Source organism: Anopheles merus, chromosome X (genome assembly GCF_017562075.2).
Source record: "Anopheles merus strain MAF chromosome X, AmerM5.1, whole genome shotgun sequence".
Taxonomy (NCBI): Eukaryota; Metazoa; Arthropoda; class Insecta; order Diptera; family Culicidae; genus Anopheles; species Anopheles merus.
Genome location: NC_054081.1, coordinates 3,056,037 through 3,075,586, shown reverse-complemented (window position 1 = coordinate 3,075,586; position 19,550 = coordinate 3,056,037). Strand labels below are relative to the sequence as shown.

Below are 19,550 nucleotides of genomic sequence, written 5' to 3'. Positions count from 1 at the left end.
TCTTTTTTCTTGCTTTGTTTTCCTTTGTTTTTTTTTTTGTGTGTTTTTTTTTTGCTTTGCTTTGCTTCTCTTGCCTCGTCCCACCCGGCCACTAGTTTAGTTGGAGTGATCGAGCAGAGCAATCGGGGGATCGATCCCCGCCCGCACCTACCTTTACAGTTTCAGGATATGATTAAAAGCATTTTATATTATTATTAGTATTATTACCATTAAATGTACTGCAGTTAATTATAATAATTTGTATTGTAGTGTTGTTTTTCTTTTCTTGTTTCGCTCTTGTTAAAGATCGTACTAGTTTCTTCTTATTCTTCTTCTTCTTCTTCCTCATTATTATATTTTATTGTTGTTTTTTTTTGCATTAAACTGTGCCGTTTTGCCCCACAACTTCCCACCGTCACCACCAGCACCGCCGCCTAAGCTTTTCCTTCTTCTCATTTAATCTCTGTCGCGCTTGTCCATCGGCTGTTTGAGCAGATCATTGTGTTAATGTTTTTTTGTTTTGTTTCACCCATTTCTTCCATGGTGTAGCACTTGCGCGAGCTTCCTCCAGCAACTACGCGGCGTGTATTATTTACGGAAAAGTGCATCAAACGAACAGAACCGACACCCTTCGATTCAAGGGTTTTGCTTGGAAAGGAAGAAACTGTGTTGTTTAATGTTGCATTTTCCTCCCCCTTTTTTTTGCTTTGCCGCGATGAAGTATCACAGCTTCGAGTGCGCATTTGCTGTGCGTTCATTTTGTAAGTAAGCTCCGTCCTTTCGCTGGGCCGCTCGGAATTCAATGAGTTTTTTAGCTTAATATTGGTGCATTTGTACCACCATTTTTTGTCGGTTGTATCCGAGTATTTTACTTTGCCGTTTGGCTCAGAATGTTTCGCTTTTAATGAGAAAATAAAAAATTGCAAAAAATAATATACGTCACTTCCAAACAAACAAACTTCAGCCTGTTTTTCCAGCGACAGGGATACCCAGCGCCTAATTTCGAATGTCAAATAGAGATCAATAATGTCTGTCTTTGTCTCTCTTTGTGTGTGTGTGTGTGTGCATGAGCACAGAGACACTGATGATGAGGCCATTTTGGGTTTTCGCAAAACAAGCACACAGACACACACGCACAGACAGAACGGGTTAAACTGTTCCCATCCTTCAACTGCTCGAACACGGCGCGGCGTCGATTACACACAGCGAGCGTTTTAATTAATTAACCCGCGCGCTTTATCTGTACCGCGCCCTTCGGATAGGGAGCCGTCGGAGCTGACGGGGCGTGCTCAGTGACCGAAGGGAGGGCAAGCAGGTGGAAGGCAGATGGAAATGATCGAATAGGGGCTTTCTTGAAACAAGCCGACAGCCGACAGCCGGCTCTGGTTGAAGGATTTGGGGCGCTTTGTGGCTAGTGCCGGGCCGCTGCTGTCCGTCACCCGACGCAAACCCTACCCCCGTTTCACCGCCCACCCAGCCCTGCATTTGCTCGGCCTCGGGCCGGCCGGGACGGTGAATATTAACTTTTGATACCGAAATTTACTAATCCCTCTTTCGGGGTGTGATAAGACCGATAACGGGCGTGATGGGGAGAAGCAGATGGGTTGGACAGCCGGGGTGAAATTGGGCTTCTGGTTTCGGCGAGGCGCTAACTCACGTGCGCGCGCGCCCGCTCCCGCGGGTTGTTGCAATCTTTTGATGTCACTTTTACCGATTTCGGAAGGGTGTGCGTGCGTGCAAGTGCTTGCGCGTACCAAAGGGTAAAGAAGGGGTAGTGGGCAGGGGGAGGGGGGTGGTGGGTGAAATAAAAAAAGGGGAGGCATGAAATGAAAATAAATAAATCAACAAACACCCATCAGGCCAGCCGGCAGCTCGCGCTCTTTGATCATTGCGAAGGAAACCGCTCGCGCTTGAACCCGCCTTGCCCGTGTTTTCTATCCCGTCGTTACATTGCTATTGTTATTGCGTGGTTTTGCTAGTACTAGGTGGCAAAAGTGGCCGCTTGCCTCCCCAACCCTTGCCATTTTGACAGTTGGTGGGGCTGCTTTCAACTGTTAATCATGCTAACCGTGCTCAGCGCTCTTTGGTATCGCGAAATGATGGCGCGAAATTCCGCTAACAATCAGCTGAAGGGTTCTTCGCCCAGTGTCAATCGTAGAATAGGTGGTTCACACTACAGCCAATGAAGTGTAAAAGAAATGTGACATCTACTGTCAAATTAAGAAAACGCAAAGAGGTATGACATTGAGAAACATGTTTTTTGTGATCTAGGAGGAGTTGAGCACTGCAAAAGACTTATCAAAGACGTGAAGATCCTTAAAAGTCATGAGTCAAATGCTCAATTTCAACTTCACATTCGAACACCAAATTGATGAATGTTTGTTCTGGATGTTCCAACAGCTGTCAAATATACATCTGTGTGCGAAATATACTTCTTGGAAACTCTAGACTTTGCTAGTAACCACCTAGAACAGAGTACGGCACAGGAGCGCTTGATTCTGCGATTCGCTAACAAATGACAGTATGATAGACACAGGAGCATCTCCATCTTGCCTAATCCAGAACGACGCCAGCATCGACCATTAGGAGGATAACCAAAATTGATCGCGCACTCATACCATAAAGCCAAGATGTACATAATTACTAACAGGTATACTGTGTGCGGACTAATTGAGCGGAGTATTTTAGCAGCAGTGCTGGAAGACTGCAGCGAGCCAGAACCTCCAACACATGTTTGGGTTGCAGATACAGACGGCACCGGTGCTTGCAACTGGAAGAAGATGTGAGGATTTTCTATGCTTCCCCCAGGTAAAAAGAAGAAAAAAAAACAGGAAACCTCGCATTCCCGCTTTATTGAATGCTCCAATCAGCGCTCATGGAGTAGTTCATGGCCCAAACGTCCGTTCTCATCACAATCCTGGTTCCGGTGCGCCGGTTGATGGTGGGACGACCTCCTCGCTCAGATTAATGCAAATATCATTTTGTACAACGCTCGTTGTTTTACTTTGGAAATTCATGGCGGTGTCCGTCGTTGCCTAGGGGGACATTGGTGCGCGGCAAAGCAGATTGGCTGTGTATGTGTGTGTGTGTGTGTGTGTGTGTGTGTGTGTATATGTCTATTGTGTAAGTTGCTCATTTGCTGCCCCGTTCCAATGCCCTGCCAGCAACGCTACTGTATCTTATATCTCACCTTATCTTTCTGTCTATTTTTATATCGCTCAACACACTGTACCGAGGGGAGAAATGCGACTAGGATGTTGTTTCTGGCCCTTTTCTTGTTGCTGCTCTTGTTGTTGTTGTTGGCTTTTGCTGCTCCCACTTCCTTGACGTCGTCCATTATCATCATCCCCGCCCAACGGCAGCGCCGCCGTACTCGTGCGTCGGCAGTTGTCCTTTGACGACGAACACGGCCGCCATCGGGGAGGAGGACGTCGGTGAGGTAGCGTTCGACCCGCCGTGCAGTGCGTCGTCCCCGGCCAGGTCCAGGTCCGGTGGCGTGACCGAGGCAAAGGAAGTGGAGAAGGCTAGCTGCTGCTGATACTGCTGCTGCTGCTGCTGTTGCTGCTGTAGCGGTTGGTGCTGGTGGTGCTGCGATTGATGCGACGCCTGGTACTGATGGCGATGGTGGTACTGGTGGTGGTCCGGCGAGTACAGCTGCTCCACCGGGTACTGTGGCGGCTGTCGGGCGGACCTCGGGTGCGAGAACAGTGGTGCGCCTGCCAGCGGTTGATGAAGATGATGATGATGAGGGTGCTGGTGCTGGTGCTGCTGCTGCAACGCTGGCTGCTGCTGGGTGATCGGGGAGCTGGGGCCGGTGTCGGTGGCGGTCTGCGGTGTCACCGCCGCCAGGGAGAGCGGCGGCGACGGTGGCGGCATCGGCGACGGCTGCGACACGAACAGGAGCAGTGTGCCGAACGGGTTCGGCGGGTTGGTGGTTGCGCTGGCCGCGTTTCAGACCGTATCCGTGACGCCCGCGTACTGGCAGGCGGACAGGCCGGCCGAGTTGGAGCGGGAGACGGGCGACGACGCGGAGTAGGGGCTGGAGAAACCGGACGTGTGCTGCTTCGCCTTCAACCGGAGCGTCGCGATGCTGGAGCTCATGGCCGTGCAGGGTTCGGCCGCGGCGCGATGATGATACATGTACGGATTGGTGGGCGTGGTGTAGGGGCACGGCGTCGGCGACACGCCGGTCGCCCCGGACGTGCCGGTCAGGCCGGTGCCCATGCTGGCCGGCAGCATCGTGCCGGTGCCGGCCATCCCGGCCGCCACCGACGATGCCGACGTGTTGAAGCAGTTGATCGAGTTCTGGTGGTGGTTGGTCGACACGATCGACGTGCCGAGCGGGTTCACCGTCCACGGGAACGTCTTGGCACCGAGCGGGGACGGCACCTTCGCCCAGTTGTTGTACGTGTAGGACGAGTACAGCGTGTCTGTGTCGGCGAACGGCTGCACGAACTGCGGGCCGAACCCGTTCTTGAAGTCGGCCGCCGCGATCGCGTTCATCTGGTTCCGTTCCCGCTTGCGCCACTTGGCCCGCCGGTTTTTGAACCATACCTGCGGGGATGGAAGAGCGGAAAGAAAGCAGCACTTTAGAAGGAGATCGGACAGATGATGAGGATGTATAGTTTGCAAGATAAAAAGTGTTAGAGCTATCCTTGTTAAAGCGTAACAGTGGATAACTATGACCCCAAGACGTAGTAGTCGTACCGTGAGTTCAATGTTTAGAGCCTAAGAATTGGCCGTTCAGAAACAATGCAGTTCATGTGTAGGTATACTTCAAATCTTCCTTAACATAAGATGTCTTTACAAATGTAGAAAAAGGATTCCTGTCAGAATATAGTTTAAACAGATCTTAGGAAAGGTTTTTTGGGTTTATTTCCAGGACACAGCATCCCAAGTTTGTTCAACGGCTCTGTTATTAATGTAAGTTGCTCCATGCTCTAGCTGAACGTACGAGTCCCAAGTGATTTGCCCGGTTAGAAAAAGGCAAATTTGTTTTAGAAGATGAAGAACTCTTCAATTCTTATTTTGGAAGTAATTCTGGATGAAGACCCTGAACAATAACATTAAGAGCTTCCAGAAATACTTGAAGTATCTCATCAAATCATTTTCCATCAAGTAAAATCAATGGGAAAGATCCAAATAATGGAATATTTTGATTCCCATGTCTGCTAAAGCTTAGAAGTTTAATTAGAAGAAGAAGTTTAATCTTCACGATGTTTAGCCTGAACATTCATCCTTCGGATTACTGTCTGTTCTGTATGATGGGCCATGTTCTGGCTCACCAGCATTTCTCCAATGACCAAGAAGTCAAACATAGATGTATCGTAATTAAGGATGGAATACACTTCGACAATATATTATCAAATCTTTATAAAACAATAAAACTTCCTTTTCCTTTATATAGTCCGATGCGTCCAAATTGATAGTATGGTGAAGATAATGCTTTAGAAGTCCATGACCAATATGTCTTAATTTGAACTTGCTATAAAATGTTTATTGAATTGTTTGTAAGATTGTACATTGAACACATGGTCTTCCAAATATAATTCATAGAAAGATATCAACAAAACAAGATGAAAAACTAGCATTACGACAAATGCAGGCAATTATCAAACCCAAATAACCTACAGAGCTTGTCTGCCAGAGTCACGGGAGGTTGTGAGGCAGCGTTTTGCGCAACAACATTTGCATACTGAAATCCTTCCAAACACTCACTGTTGGCACAAGAGATGTAACTTACCATCTACATAACTGCTAGATCTACTATTTTCCCAGAACCTCAGGATCTTTTTTGTTGCGATTCTTTAGACATTTTCCCATGTTTCTGAAAGCTCTCTTCGCTCAAACTCGATTCGAACGCGTTGCAGCTACTACATCACCCTAAAGACCCACCCGCTTGGCTGCCGTGTCCTCACCAAAGGCCACGTTTTGGCACCGAGTCCGTAAAAGCTGCCCCGCATCATTCAGCTCGAAAAAAGCTCGTGAAATGTCCGTGTTGAAGCACTGCTTGCGTCCCAGGACGAGACCCCCAGGAGCTGCGGGCCGATACGAAAACGCCGAACCAATCCCCGAGGCGCGCCGCTGTAACAAGCGCGTGGATTGCGTCCAAACTGTCGGAGCCTTGCCCGGACACTCCTCGGAGCGCTTGGCAGGCACGAACGCATCGGCTTTCAGCACTATATATCTTTCATTTAACCAACCAATACCCGGTCCGTAGCAGTCAATCGAATAAATTTACAAATCCACAACACGAGGCGTACGGTGCGGCATGCGAATGTAACGCCCTTTGCTGGAGCCTCCGTGGAGCGCCCATTCGCCCCGTACATTCGCAGCTACGTGCTCACTGTGCAAGCGGCCAGGCCAATCCTCTGCCTTCTACGCCGGGGCGGTGGCAGGCATTCGCCCGGAAATATGGAAATGTGCGATTTCTGACGACAATGCAATCAGGCCACCCGCGCTCGATTTGTCCCTCCGTGCCCGGGCGAGGCCACCCGGCTCCCCCCTCCCCGGTTCCAGATCAGAAGCGCCAGTGTCCGGGGGCCCATGTTCTCATCCTCGTCGTCATTTCGCCGCTGAAATTTATGCATCATACCGGGAGCATATGTGAAAAGCCTACCCTAAAGCTACACCGCCACCGTACATCCGTACCAGGCTGGGCAGGGCAGAGGCACCCCCCAAACCCAACACCGGCCCCGGCCAGCGCGCTTGGGTCTGGGCTGTCACCAGCGACGCATCGGCTCTTGTTTTCTCTGCATGTGTGTGTGTGTGTGTGTGTGTGTGTGTATGGCGTCGGTATGGATGGCGAAAGCCATCTGCAATGAAATCCTCTACGTTCGGTTAACATAATCCCTGGAAATACCTATTTTACTGTCGCTCTCAATACCCAACTATTCCCGTTGTTTCCGTTTGTGCGCGCGCGTACACACCGGGCATTTTTCCCGTAGTCGTATGTATGCGTCTACGGCTCGCCACCAATCTCTACCGCCAGCATGCTGCATCCAGCATCCGGAGATAGATAAATATGAGGGGATTTGTTTCTATTAGTAGATTTATTTATTATTATGGAAAATAACTCGAAACACACTCCTTTTGGTTTTTCATATTTATTAATGTGTGTGTGTGTGTGTGTGTGTCGGGGCGGTGGAAGACGGAAGGCACTGGTTGCCGAGTTATTTGTTTGCTGCGTGCGATAAATGTCTATAATCACGGGAAAGGACAATCAAATAATATTTCGTCAAGCCAAGGTACAAGGTACTTACATCCGCTTTGCAAGAAACATCTCTCCTAACTGACAAAAAAAAACTGACGCTTCAAATAGCTACTAACCATACTTCTACTTCTACCATCAAACTCAAAATAGCAAGTCCATTTGAATGTTGGTAGTGGTCATACACAGCATATGCCTACCGGAAATAGCTTACAGATTTAGAAAAGATTTCTAATAGATTGGAAAGATAGATAGTTCTTGGCTGTAGTTTCGCAATCCAAACAATATGTAAACCTATCTTGTAATCAAATTTGGAGTAGCAAACGTATATGTATCAAACGTGATATGTTAACTTCATCAGGAATTCCTTTCCATTCAAGCTCCCTTACCCAACTTACAGGCAACGCTTCGTGCAGTTCGAGCACATCTTACACGTGTAGATAGGAGTTTATTTTTGAAGACAAATCTTTTAAATGATGAATTACTTATTGTTGCATAGCTTCAGGCTGTGCAACGCTCAACAAACCAGCGAAGATCTAAGTCCTAGTGTTGGATGCTGGAAGTGGGTAAAGACACATATTTTGCCACACAAAAACCCCGAAAGCAGGGCCCATTTTTCCCATCCGGTAGGCATTAAAAAGTCACCGTAGCGCGACGCTAACAGTAGTAAAACGCTAGCTCATAAAGTCCTACGTTTCGGAGGGGGGGATGATGACACTTTGGAGAGGAAAACATAATGAAGCATAGAATTTTCTACCCCCAAAAACACACTACTACTGCGCCTTAAAGATGGCTACAGCTACAAAACCATAAAAGAGTTGCAGAGTTGCTGGGAGTTCATAAACGAAACTGGCACCTCTGTTCTACTGGCAGTTTGTGTTTTTTTGTTCCCCGGGCCGGGACCCACTAGCACGCATAAGCACGTCTAAGCAAAAGCGCACGAACACAGCAACTACAGCAGCGGCAAAGATGTGCTCAAAACTCACAAATCACGCAGCAGGTCGCGGCTGGCCCCGGGCCGACCGTTGTGTTGGTATGCACGAGATTAAACTCTCGTTAACTTTAATCGACTTTCATGCACCGCTAAAGTAAATCAACTTCGAACCCACGAAGGATGCGCTTTTTAGTTGCGCCTATTTAACCGCACGTGTCGCGGCGGGTACCCACGCTCTTCCATCGTCGGGGCGGGTGGCGGTCCCCGGGGCGGTTTTGTTTGCCGAACGGATTATAAGCGTAATCCTCGGTCATGATTAACGATTTCGTTACCTTGCGGGCGCAGCAGCGTGGCGTCCTCTGGGCGTGAAAATGCTCTCGGTGCGTGCGTGTGCTGTTTTAGTGTGTATTAGAGAGAGGGTCGCCTTATTCTTTTTCCCACTTTTCTTCACTCTCCTACATTTCCTCATCTTTTGTGTGTGTGTTTGTGTGTGTGTGTGTGTGTGTGTGTGGTGTCGTTTCGTTTCCTTAAGCCACCTTCGACGAAGCGTGCAAAAAGGAAAAGAACGAATAAAACGGGGAGCACTGCCCAACCAGGAAATGATGGTGGAAAATTGGATGCGTTTTATTTCCCTAGCCACACACACACACATACATTTCGACGGAGCCACTTTTTATTGGTCCGTTTCGTATTTCCCCGCTGTCAGAGATTGTTCGTCTCAACGTTTTTTGTTGTTGTTTGTTCATCTCCTCTGGCTTCTATTCGGTTCGCTTTTCCTCCCAAACGGAGCGTCAGGACATGGGAAAAACCTCTCAAAGACAAACTTTTATTTATATACCGTCGGGGTTGTACCACACACACACCCAAGCACACAAAATATGCCGTTGATGAGGCGTATAATGAGCCGTAGAATCGCACTGTTGGAGGAAAGCGTGTGCGCATCAGCCCAACAACATTTAAAAAAAAACTTCAACAACGAATGTATTACATGCCCCATCCGTCGGCACCGCCTGGTGGCGGTTGGTGGCAATTGAATTCGTTCGGCTGTAGCGTAGCGGCACCGGTCGGACCGGTGGCGAGAAAGACTCTGGTGCTGAGGCCGGCGTGACGCGTGCCAATTGGATGCGCCCAGCGGATGCACTGTGTGGCCCGGGCGCGCGCGCGCGCGCTCGGTGAAGCTGAAAACGAATGAACCATTACTAATGTCTTAATTTTGGAACCCGAGCGCGCATCACTATTTTCTCAAGATGGATCGAGGGAGTCTTGCGCGCGGGCGGTTCACACGTGCAAAACATGCTAATCGGACCGGGGAAGGGGGGGCAAAGTTACGGTCAGTCAGTGCTGGGAAGCAATTATTTAGTGACGGCCGGCGAGATAAACTCATCAATTATTGTGTCTTTTTTAATTCATTCTGTATGGTGCAAGCTAGATAGATATTATATTTTAAAGAGAGAAAAGTTGACGAGAGATTGTTTCAAATCCTGCCGTGTTTTGCCGTTCAAAGCATAATTCACCGATTCATGAGCAACTTGGGCTGACCAACAGACGACAGTGAGTAGGCTTCATGACCCCAGACCCATTTATTATCACTTTTTCCGCCAAATAACTAGTAACGATAGCAAAACTATTTCGCTAATGTAACATACAAAATTAATTAATATTAAGGTAAAGGTGTTTATGTAAACATTTATTGAAACGTGCAACCAATGGCAACGATTTCTACCAAATAGGATCTACGATTTCGATTAGATAGGAACTATGAAGATGTCGCTCTGCGGCTTTGGGCTTTAGGTAACATTGATAGAATTTTGCTTCGATCAGTAGTTCATATAAACAAACACTTCCGTTTAGATGTTGGAATTGATTGAATGTTTTTAGAACCATTATTTCCAAATAATCTAAATCATTGTCGAGGGATTACGTCTAAAGTTGTTGAATTAGAAAAATATGAATATTTCTTCTACAAGTATGTATAAAATTCGAGAATATACGGTTCTTCTTCTTCTTCTATTTGGCGTAACAACCCCGTCCTTCGCGGACGTGCCCGTCCTAATTACAGGCCTACGAGGCTTAATTCATTATTACCATCCACAACCAGATAGATAAATCAAATCGTTGCTACGGAGGGAGACAGTCCCCATTCTAGGCTTGAACCTATGATGGCGGCATGTGCATGTTATTGAGTCGTACGAGTTAACGTCTGTACCACGGTACCGCCCGGGAGAATGTACGGTCGGGCTGTGCTTTTATTCTCCGTTTCAATTCACAACAACTTACAGCAAATCGACGACCGTATCTATGTAGAAATCTTTATCAAGTGGTTGCTAAAAGCTAATTATTATCCCTTATGTTTCTCACATTGTAATTAAGCATTATCCATTTCCGTGCAGTACAATTCTCTGGCGCACCGCTGCAGCAGAAATTATTCACTCTAACTTTTCTCCCCCGATCAATCATGCGCACAGCCAATCAAGCCTGGGGCAGGGTGGTTGGACACACCTGCACTAGCAGCCTTTTTTGCGGGAAGGGGAAAAAAATGCATTAAACACGCCTAAAACATGACAAACAAGCGGCTACTGCGGCTCGGCGTCGTTATCTCGTATCGGTTAAAAGAACCGCGACAACGCACCGTGCCCAGTACATTGTAAGCGAGCGACGTGACAATCGATGTGACACTGGTCCGACCAGGGCATGAAGTGGGCTCGTTTTGTCCGGCTGGTGCACTTGAACTTTGCATCAGGCCCCAGACCGGAAAGCAGCAATGCGATGGAGGAGGTGTGTGAAGGTATTTAGTAAAGTGGTTCGATTGGGGGTTTTAATGCTTTGTTCGGGCAAACAGTACGGTCAAGCTGTTGCGTGAATTTGACAAAGATTGAAGATCGAAGATCGGGACAAAGTAGTTGCTAAGGCGTAGTCGAGTGCGGAACACAATTTCGCCCGGTCATTATGAGCTAATCAACTTTCTCTACTACCAGTCAGTGAAGTACGGCTTGCACTATACCTATATAAACACATACACGAAATGTTCGTCCAAGCACTCAAGTTCAGTGCGAGATCGCGACTTTGTTGGGAAACACACACACACACACATACAAAATAAAAATGAGAAAAGAAATACCCACTTGAACGAATTTTTATTGTTTTGTATTTTGTTGCAAGAATGAGTGGAGTGAACGCGAGGAAACGGAAAGTGCAACGAAAGTACAAACAATCATGGCGGTCGTTCAGGCTGGGAGGTGAGTGATGGACATAACCTCATTATCCCGGGATTGCGCTTCGTGTTGCCTTCCTTTGCTGCAATTGCTTCCTCTCCGCGAGCACCAGCAATGCCAAGTGCAAGGATCATCGGATAAACGTGTTTACGCTTACGCTTAAGTGGTGGGATATAAATATTTGCAAGATTTTGTTCCTTCCTCTCTGCTTGGTTCGCAGTACCCGCCGACTGTCGGCGTTAAAGTCTAACATTTTCTGCCCGACCAAACGCGCCTTAATTTCACAATTATTTTCAATCACACCACAACGCCGCTAGACGGGTCCCCCCGACCCCAGCCCAGCTATGCTTGAGCGTCAGTTTGCATCATAAAAATCTGGCATCGTCGCCGCACGAGAGCGCGAGATACAACAAACCGGACAGCTGATACGGGGCGCGCACACCGCTAGATTAGATCCTCGATTGAATCCTCGCCGGAACGCCCGGCTCCCTTAGCTACCGGAGTGACGAACTCAACAACGATCCCACCGAAAGCAGAGCACAGTCGGGAGCTGTTTAGACATCACACACACACACACAAAGAAAAAGAAAAGCAAACAAACAAACAAACAGACAAGCAAACAAAAGCCAAAACCCTCCGGGGCCCAACTGGGCAGCCCGGCAAACACATTTCAACACATTCTACGGGCGCGCAGCAGCTACCGAATTTGATAACGAACACAATTTTTTATCATCCCATGTGTTTTCTTCAGTACCCCTCCCTACCCCCCCCCACGCCATCCCCCACTTCCTTTTCCCCGCTGGAGGCTACTGTGGGGCTGTGGCTTGAGCTGGTCAACTAGTTTTTGGACGAAAGACGACCGAAAACCGTTTCTGGGCAGATAGAGAGAGAGAGAGAGCGAGATATAGACACATCCCCGGACTAATGATAACAGTTTAGATAACGACGGAACGGCTCAACGTCAAGCTGACGTTTTCGGTGTTTTGGGGTAAAGTCCCCGGGGACAAGCGGGCGCCCGCTGGCGGAACATCTTTGCGGCCAAATTGCTGCCGAGGTTGCAGGGGCGCAACCAGCACCAACGGCAACGCGAAATAGGTAATCATCTTTGCCGACCAGAAAAAAAGTGCATTGCCGCCGTGTGACTACTGCTGCGGGGTTTTGCTGCCGATGTCGGCTACTTCCCGAGTCCTTCAGATATGCCGACGGTGGCGGGTCTTCGCCGGTTGCGCCGTGGCTTACTGCTTTCCTTTAAATCCGTGCCTTGTCGTCGGCGACGTCGGAGAAGAATGTCATCTACGTCACTGGGAGATATCGAACTGTGTCACGACAGTCACCGCAGGCAACCCTCACCCGCTCGCCAGTCGAATTTTGCTTTGGGGTCGTTTAACCTTCCCCGAAAATCCTCCAAACGCAGTTCAACAAAATATATATAAAAAAATGCTATCCAGCAAAACCAGAGGCACCACCACACACACACATGATGCTCTCTCAGCCGTTATCATCAAAAATACCGCCCCTGTGTTTGATATGTTATCAAGGCGTAAACACTAATAAAGTGAGGCAGCAGGGGTGGCGACGACGCAGGGGTGGGGGCAGAAGGCCTGAACATAAAATTATCGACCCTGTCGCGCCCGCCTCGTTCCTAGCCTCTCCTTCGCCTCTCTCTCTTTCCACGCGGGCACGAAATTACCACCGCGAAAAGTGCACCACCGGTTGGCCAAGCTGTCAACACCCGGCTGTCAAGCGCCCGTTGCACCCATAAAGGCACAAAATGCGCCGCCACTGTCCCGGGGCACGAAAAAGCCGCGCCAATAAATATGGTGGCATCAGAGTGGCAGATTGATGTTGGACTGGGGAGGGGGGGGGGGGATTGGGTCCTCCCGTACTGTCACAATTGCCGCGCGGATGAATAATGGCGAAGCTGCAAGCTCCCAGCAACAACAAAAAATAAAACCTGAAAAGGGCACACAATGCGGTGCAGGGTAGGGTGGAGGCAGTGGAGGGGCCTGATTTATATCGAAAACAATTGCCAGCAGCCTTCCCGTGCCGAAAGTGGGTGGGGGATGGGGATTAATTGCAAATGAAATTTCATTAAACGTGCGATTTGAGGTTTTTGACATGGCCGCGCGACTCATCCGCTGCCGCGAATGTCGCAGCGCCCATGGTTGTGGATAAAATAATTTTCACTTTTGTTTAAATTTTGAAGCTCGCACGGGGTAAGGGGGAGAGATTACACAAAATTGATTTCGAATATTGGCCGAAACTGACAAGGAGGTTCGCTGTCTCTGCTACCCAATCGACATTTTTGAGCACGAATTATCGGAAATTCGAGCAAATTCCCTTAAATTGGAGCCTTAAACTTCCCTTAAACTGCATCGGTTTAAGGGAATTCAGAAAAAGTCCTTTAAAATGGATTGTGATGCGGCTTTTTCGTAACTTTCTTCTAGATTCGCTCGGAAATGATGTTTCCTATCGTTATAGTTGATCATGTACCCATTTTATACTTAAATAATACCAATTTTTTATTAAAATAACGTCACACAAAATAAGCTTTTGTTTTTTTATCAAAAAACCATACATATGAATGAAAAAAGACCTCGACGGCATCGTCCATCGATAGAGAAACGTCAATTTACGAACACACCAAATCTTGGCGCTTTCAAAACACTTGATCCCACACAAATCCACAATGTCAAGCGTATCGAGTACTAATCGAGCAGATATGGGAAAACAATTTCGAGCAAATGTCACTTGGGTAGTGTCCTCACTCAAACAGTGAACACTCACTGCCCTAGAGGTAGCCAAAAGAAGATAAATGAACAAGAATTTGAAAGCAAACCTGTCTCTGTTTGATAAACTCACGTTAGCGTCATGTACAATTAAAAGCTCGGCGGAAGCTTAAAACGTTGTTTAATGCATGCTCGTTGCTCGCAGATCTGCCCAGTGCTCGGCATGGTTTGGGGGCGCTTTGCTGAGGTATTAAGCTGCGTCAAGCTGACCTGTCAGTCGAGCCGTAATCGTACTCGCTGCTCGATTTGGCAAGCATCTCAGCGAGCGACTTTCTGTTGCACACTTCAAAGTGCGGCTTGAAGGGACATTAATTTTTAAGCAGCGCTTCAAACAAGCCTAAAACATTTACAGCGGCTACTATCGCGACAAATTGGTTGACTAAGGTACTTAACTACATCTCTGTCATCTGGGATGTCCTTCTTGGGTATCTTTTCTTCAAACGCTTTCAAATTCACCCATCAGTCGTTGATATGGCAATAACGTCATTGTAGAAAGTCGATCAACATCGGATAAGTGCATTCTATACATTTACCACTATCCACAGTCCAACTGTCATTCGCAGCTACTAGTGCCCGGTAAACATGATTGATTCACGGCACTAAACGATCGAAATAAAAGCTTCGGGTTTTATTTCACTTTCTACCGCTTTTGTATCTTCCAGCGAGCGCTCACCGTAACTCAAAACTAAAACCGTGAAACAAGCAACAATCCACTAACAATAAACTATAACCTTCCCGCCCGGTTCAAGCTCATCAACAAGTTTTTAACCACCGTGTCGGACTAGTGCGCCATACTCCGACGGCTGCTGTATTTCGATGGAAGCAAACGGAAACGGTTTGCGGAGCAGCAAACCGGTGAAAGCTAAAAGTTTTCGAACACAGATTTGCTGAAGCTGCACTGGGCAAAAACGTGAAATTGTTAACCACCGGCAACTAGCAACACGGACGGACCAATCGGACGTGGCATCAAACCAAAAGGGCCATAAAAGTGCCTTTGGCCGGTGTGTTGCCACGGTAAATTAAATATGGCGCTTTGCTGAAATTGCAACAAAACTACAGCACCGGCAACACACGGCACCACCATTTCCAATATCTGCCGGTGTGCTGGAGCGGCGGTGGCCCGGGGCGGTGAAAATGTCCTGCCAACGGCTTTCGGTAACTACCTTTTAGTGTCCGTGCCGGGGAGCTCGAATCGCATCCCGACGAGAATCGCCGGACGTGCGAACAGAGCGACCGTGTATCGGTTTGCCGTTGTGTTGGGATTTTCAATCGCAGCAATTCCCCCCCCCCCTGCGCAAACCAACCGACCTGCTGCCCGGTCGGCATCGTATCTTGCACGCCGGAGTAATGGCCAATCTCCCTCCCCCGCCCGGAGCTCCGAGCAAAGAAAACCCGGAGGCCATTTGCGATGATTGTTGGAACATCGAACCAAGATTAATGATTTGGCCGGCGCTCCAGTGCCCGCTCGGTGGCCACTTTCGGTGGCCAACCCCAGACCACACGTCGTCGAAGCACTATGTCTTCTTGTGCTGGTGCACACGGCAACGGCACAAGACACGGGCCCAACTGCACAAGACACGGGCTCCGGTCTGGTCCATTCATGTTCGCACAACTGCACGGCAAAAGTTTGATGTGTTTACGGGATTTACAGCCGGTTCTTGCGCCGTTCGGTGGAGGTGTGATGGAGCGTCGCTTTTGCTTTGGTTTTTTTTTATTTTATTGCTTCGTGTGAGGATTTGCTGGAAAGCAAATAAAACAAACGGCAGTGGGAAGAAGGAAAACACAAAAACGCCACTGGAGGGAAATTTCTAACCGGTTGGAGTGAATCATGGGTATGTGACTATCATGCGGACCTTGCGCCGGTTGATGCACGTGCAAGCGCGAAGCAAATTTAGTGTTTATCACATCGTTTCCGCTGCAATTTAGAAGCTTAATCAATTTCTTTTCTGTATCCTTGGAAGGCACAATGTGTTTCATTGATGTGATAGTGATGCGCGACACACACACACACATACCCACACACGACATGTGTGTCCCGTTGCTTCCTTTCTCGATGGTATACGTGAAAATTTACATCATAAACATCTAAATCCACCGAATCTTTGGAAAATCATTTCTTGCTGCAGGAAAACGTTTTCTGTGGAATGAAAAGATGTTTATTGGATTGCTCATTAAAAAGCGATTGATTCAAGATATTTGTTTCTACTGTGCAAGCAAACGAAAACTACCAGTTCTCGGTGGAGTGGTTGAGCTTCTCACATACTATTTTGTGTAGCAGTAGGTCAGAATTTTTAGTATAATAATATCAGAGAAACAAGCTTCAGCTACTTTGAACATCATTACAAATCATCAAAATATGACAAGAAAGCAAGCAAAACGAATGAATTAGAATTAACAGCACATCTGCCATTGTGGTGGAGGTTCGCGCTTGGCTTACCTGCCATCACGAATGAATCAATTTATTGCCTGCTGTTGAGAGCATTATAATTTGACAATTAGTCTGTCAGAAGAGTTTGCGTCGCTTGCTTCGTTTTTACCAGTAAAACATTCGATCAAGCTTGTCATTCAAAGCAAATCATGATTTCAAAGGTGTCAGTTTGAGTCAAGTCAAAAAGGTAAGGCAAAGAACAGCTCGTAATATAAGACTATTTTAGGAGGCTCATTGCGAGACTCGTTTAGAGCGGATTCTTCAAACAGGACGGAATATACATTTATTTGTCGAAATTGGGGCCCTTCACAATTCTAGTCAGCTTTTTGTATGGAGTTTGACAGTTGGAGGCTGAAATCATGTAAACACTCCGTACAAAATCACAAATAATTCTAGCCTGCAATTTTCAGTCTAGATTATTTTAGCCTTAAAGCTAGAATTAAATTCGAGTACCTGCTCGAAAACATGGCAAAACAAGGTGGTGTTTACATTTATCCCAAGGTGCATTAAAGAGATCACGTGTTGGAATCTAGAATCATAGTGTATGTAGTCCAGGTGGTCTCATAGTCATGTTTTTATAGCCAAATTTGAACATCACTTTTTGACAAGATGGGTGAAAACTTCTGCTCAAATAAGCTTTCTGGAGGCTTGACGAATACACAAAACAAAATCTTCATTCAGAAGCAGAAGCGATAAAAATCAGCCTTCTAAATTCATACATCTTGGGATAAGCCCACCTGTATATCATACCTACTTTGATAGCTGCTCGAAAACTGCTATACAATGCAAACAGCTGACAGGCTAAAATTTCAGTCTGCCAACTTAAAAATAGAAAATAGAGGTTTAAACTAAATTTTAATCTTTAAGCCGGGTTTACAATTTTTGTACAACCTTTTTTTTGTATTTTTGTATAACGTGTAACCTGTACAGCTTAAGGCTAAATTTTCAACCCAAAAACTCTTCACTACCCGCACAGATTTAAAGCGCAAAATTGGTGCTGCTTCAACTTCAAATCAAATTAAAATGTTCACCGTTGTAGCCACGCCAGGTACACAAATTGTAAAACTGCAAGTGCTTGCCCTTATTCCACCGGAAACAAAAACAACAGCAACGAAACCAAAAAAGAAAACAACCTTAAACAATGTACAACCGCACAATTGTTGGCACCCACAATCCCGGAACGCAGGCAATTTTCGGCCCCATGCAAAAGGGTATGCAGAAATTGGTCAAACGAAATTAAAATCGCACCTTTTGCCCGGGCACGATCCTTTAATCTACCCGACGGGTTTTCGTGCAGCAGCAGCAGCAGCAGCAGCAGGGCCGCAATCTAGCTAACACACGCCTTATGAGCATCACACCGCACAATGTATGCATATTTGTGTAAAACTACCTCTTTTTTTTATTTGTTTGTTTGCCGTCGGGTAACAAAGAGACTGTCTGACTGTTCTTTTTTTTTGAGGCATCGGAAGGAAGCGCTCTCAACCCAAGCAGCAAGGACGTGCGGTGCAAAGAAACATTGCGCGCTAGAAGTAAGAAACAGAATACCAAATCACGCCAGCTCCAAACCTCCCGAAAAGGGGCTTTTCCCGTTGCCCCGTTGTGTGAGTGTTTTTCTTTTTCTACACAACAGCAACAACAAAAAACAGCTGCACCACAGATACACACATATGAGCGCAAAATATTTGAATGTGTGCTACAGTTGTCGTACGAGTGTGTGTGTGTGTGTGTCATGGTGTGGTTGTGCATGTCTGTGCTCCTCCAAACCGGCACGGCGCTCTGGTGGTAATCCTCGCAGATTTATTGTCTTAATCATGTGAGGATTACCCCTTAAACCGGCCCCGGAAGGACTACTGGGTAGGTATATTTTAGCTTAATGTAATGTTTATTTATCTGTTTGGCCGGTTTTGATTCGCCCGGAGCAACTTTCACGATAAGTAGTGGCGAGAATATAGAGTCACTGTGTGTGTGTGTGTGTGTGTGTGTGTGTGAGTGTTTGAGTGCAAAAAAAAACGTTTGCTATTTTTAGGATCCGGTATCCGGAGCGACTTGGAATTAAGGGCAAATAGTACACACAGATGTGCGTGTGTGTGTGTGTGTATCTTAGAGGAATGCATCAGACGAACGTCAAGACGAGCGTAGGCATGTTGGGATAGGTAGTGTGCGAGCTTAGCAAGGCGCTGCTGCACATGTAGTACATTGCTTCACCGAGCGAAGGTGCATTAGTAGTGGGATTAAAAAATGGCGAAAGTTGAAGAATTTTTATTGTGCTACTAATGTGAAGTGACAATTTATTTCGGTTCAGAACAAATGTTTCTTCTTCTCCTTCTTCTTCTTCTTCTTCTTTGGCACAACAACCGCTAGGCTAGTGAAGTGAGCTTGGCTTTCAGTGACTTTTTACAAATGTTTACACTACCAATAATCTTAGTATACGGCTTAGTATACACAATCGCTACTAATGACAAGCAATGGTATGACTGAAAAACACGTTAAGTAGCACCTCCTCCCCTGTCCACCAACAAGTGACACTTAAGTTAGCGACCGGCATGAGAAACGCTTCAAAAAACGCTTCACTAGCAACGCTTGCTGTCATAATCAATCATCTTGTTTGCAATTAGCCGCTAGCAATTTTGCAGGATTAAAGCAAATGGGTTTTCAGGTTTGTGCGTTTTTTTATATAAATGGAATAAGTTAAACACATTGTCTAACATTATATTTTTATCTTACACACAGTTGGTTTGCTCACAGTGCAAGACTGCAGATTCCGAAGAGAGGAGGCCACAGCAGTGGCAGTACATTATTTTACCCGTCTAATCCCCTGTGTACGATACCCCGGGACATTACTGTCGGTGGCGGTAAGAATTCTAAAATCCTGCCCAGCCAAAAACCTGTGCCGGAAGGGAAGCAATTCGTGTTGCGGGTTCGTGCTCCGCACTTTTCGTCCCACTGGTAGAATGCGAGTGTCTCTATCCGTGTACATACATCTTGCAGCGATAAATCA

At 46.9% G+C, this 19,550-nt stretch overlaps 1 protein-coding gene across 7 annotated transcripts in view; it reads right to left on the bottom strand.

Annotated features, from left to right (window-relative positions):
• Window positions 1-3,930: 3,930 nt before the first annotated feature.
• LOC121588991 (pituitary homeobox homolog Ptx1) overlaps window positions 3,931-19,550 on the bottom strand; it is a 51,592-nt gene continuing 35,972 nt past the window's right edge. For all 7 annotated transcript variants that reach the window (XM_041907516.1, XM_041907506.1, XM_041907527.1 and 4 more), the window contains one exon: window positions 3,931-4,533. In XM_041907516.1, the coding sequence (XP_041763450.1) occupies window positions 3,931-4,533 (603 nt within the window). The remainder of the gene's footprint in view (window positions 4,534-19,550) is intronic.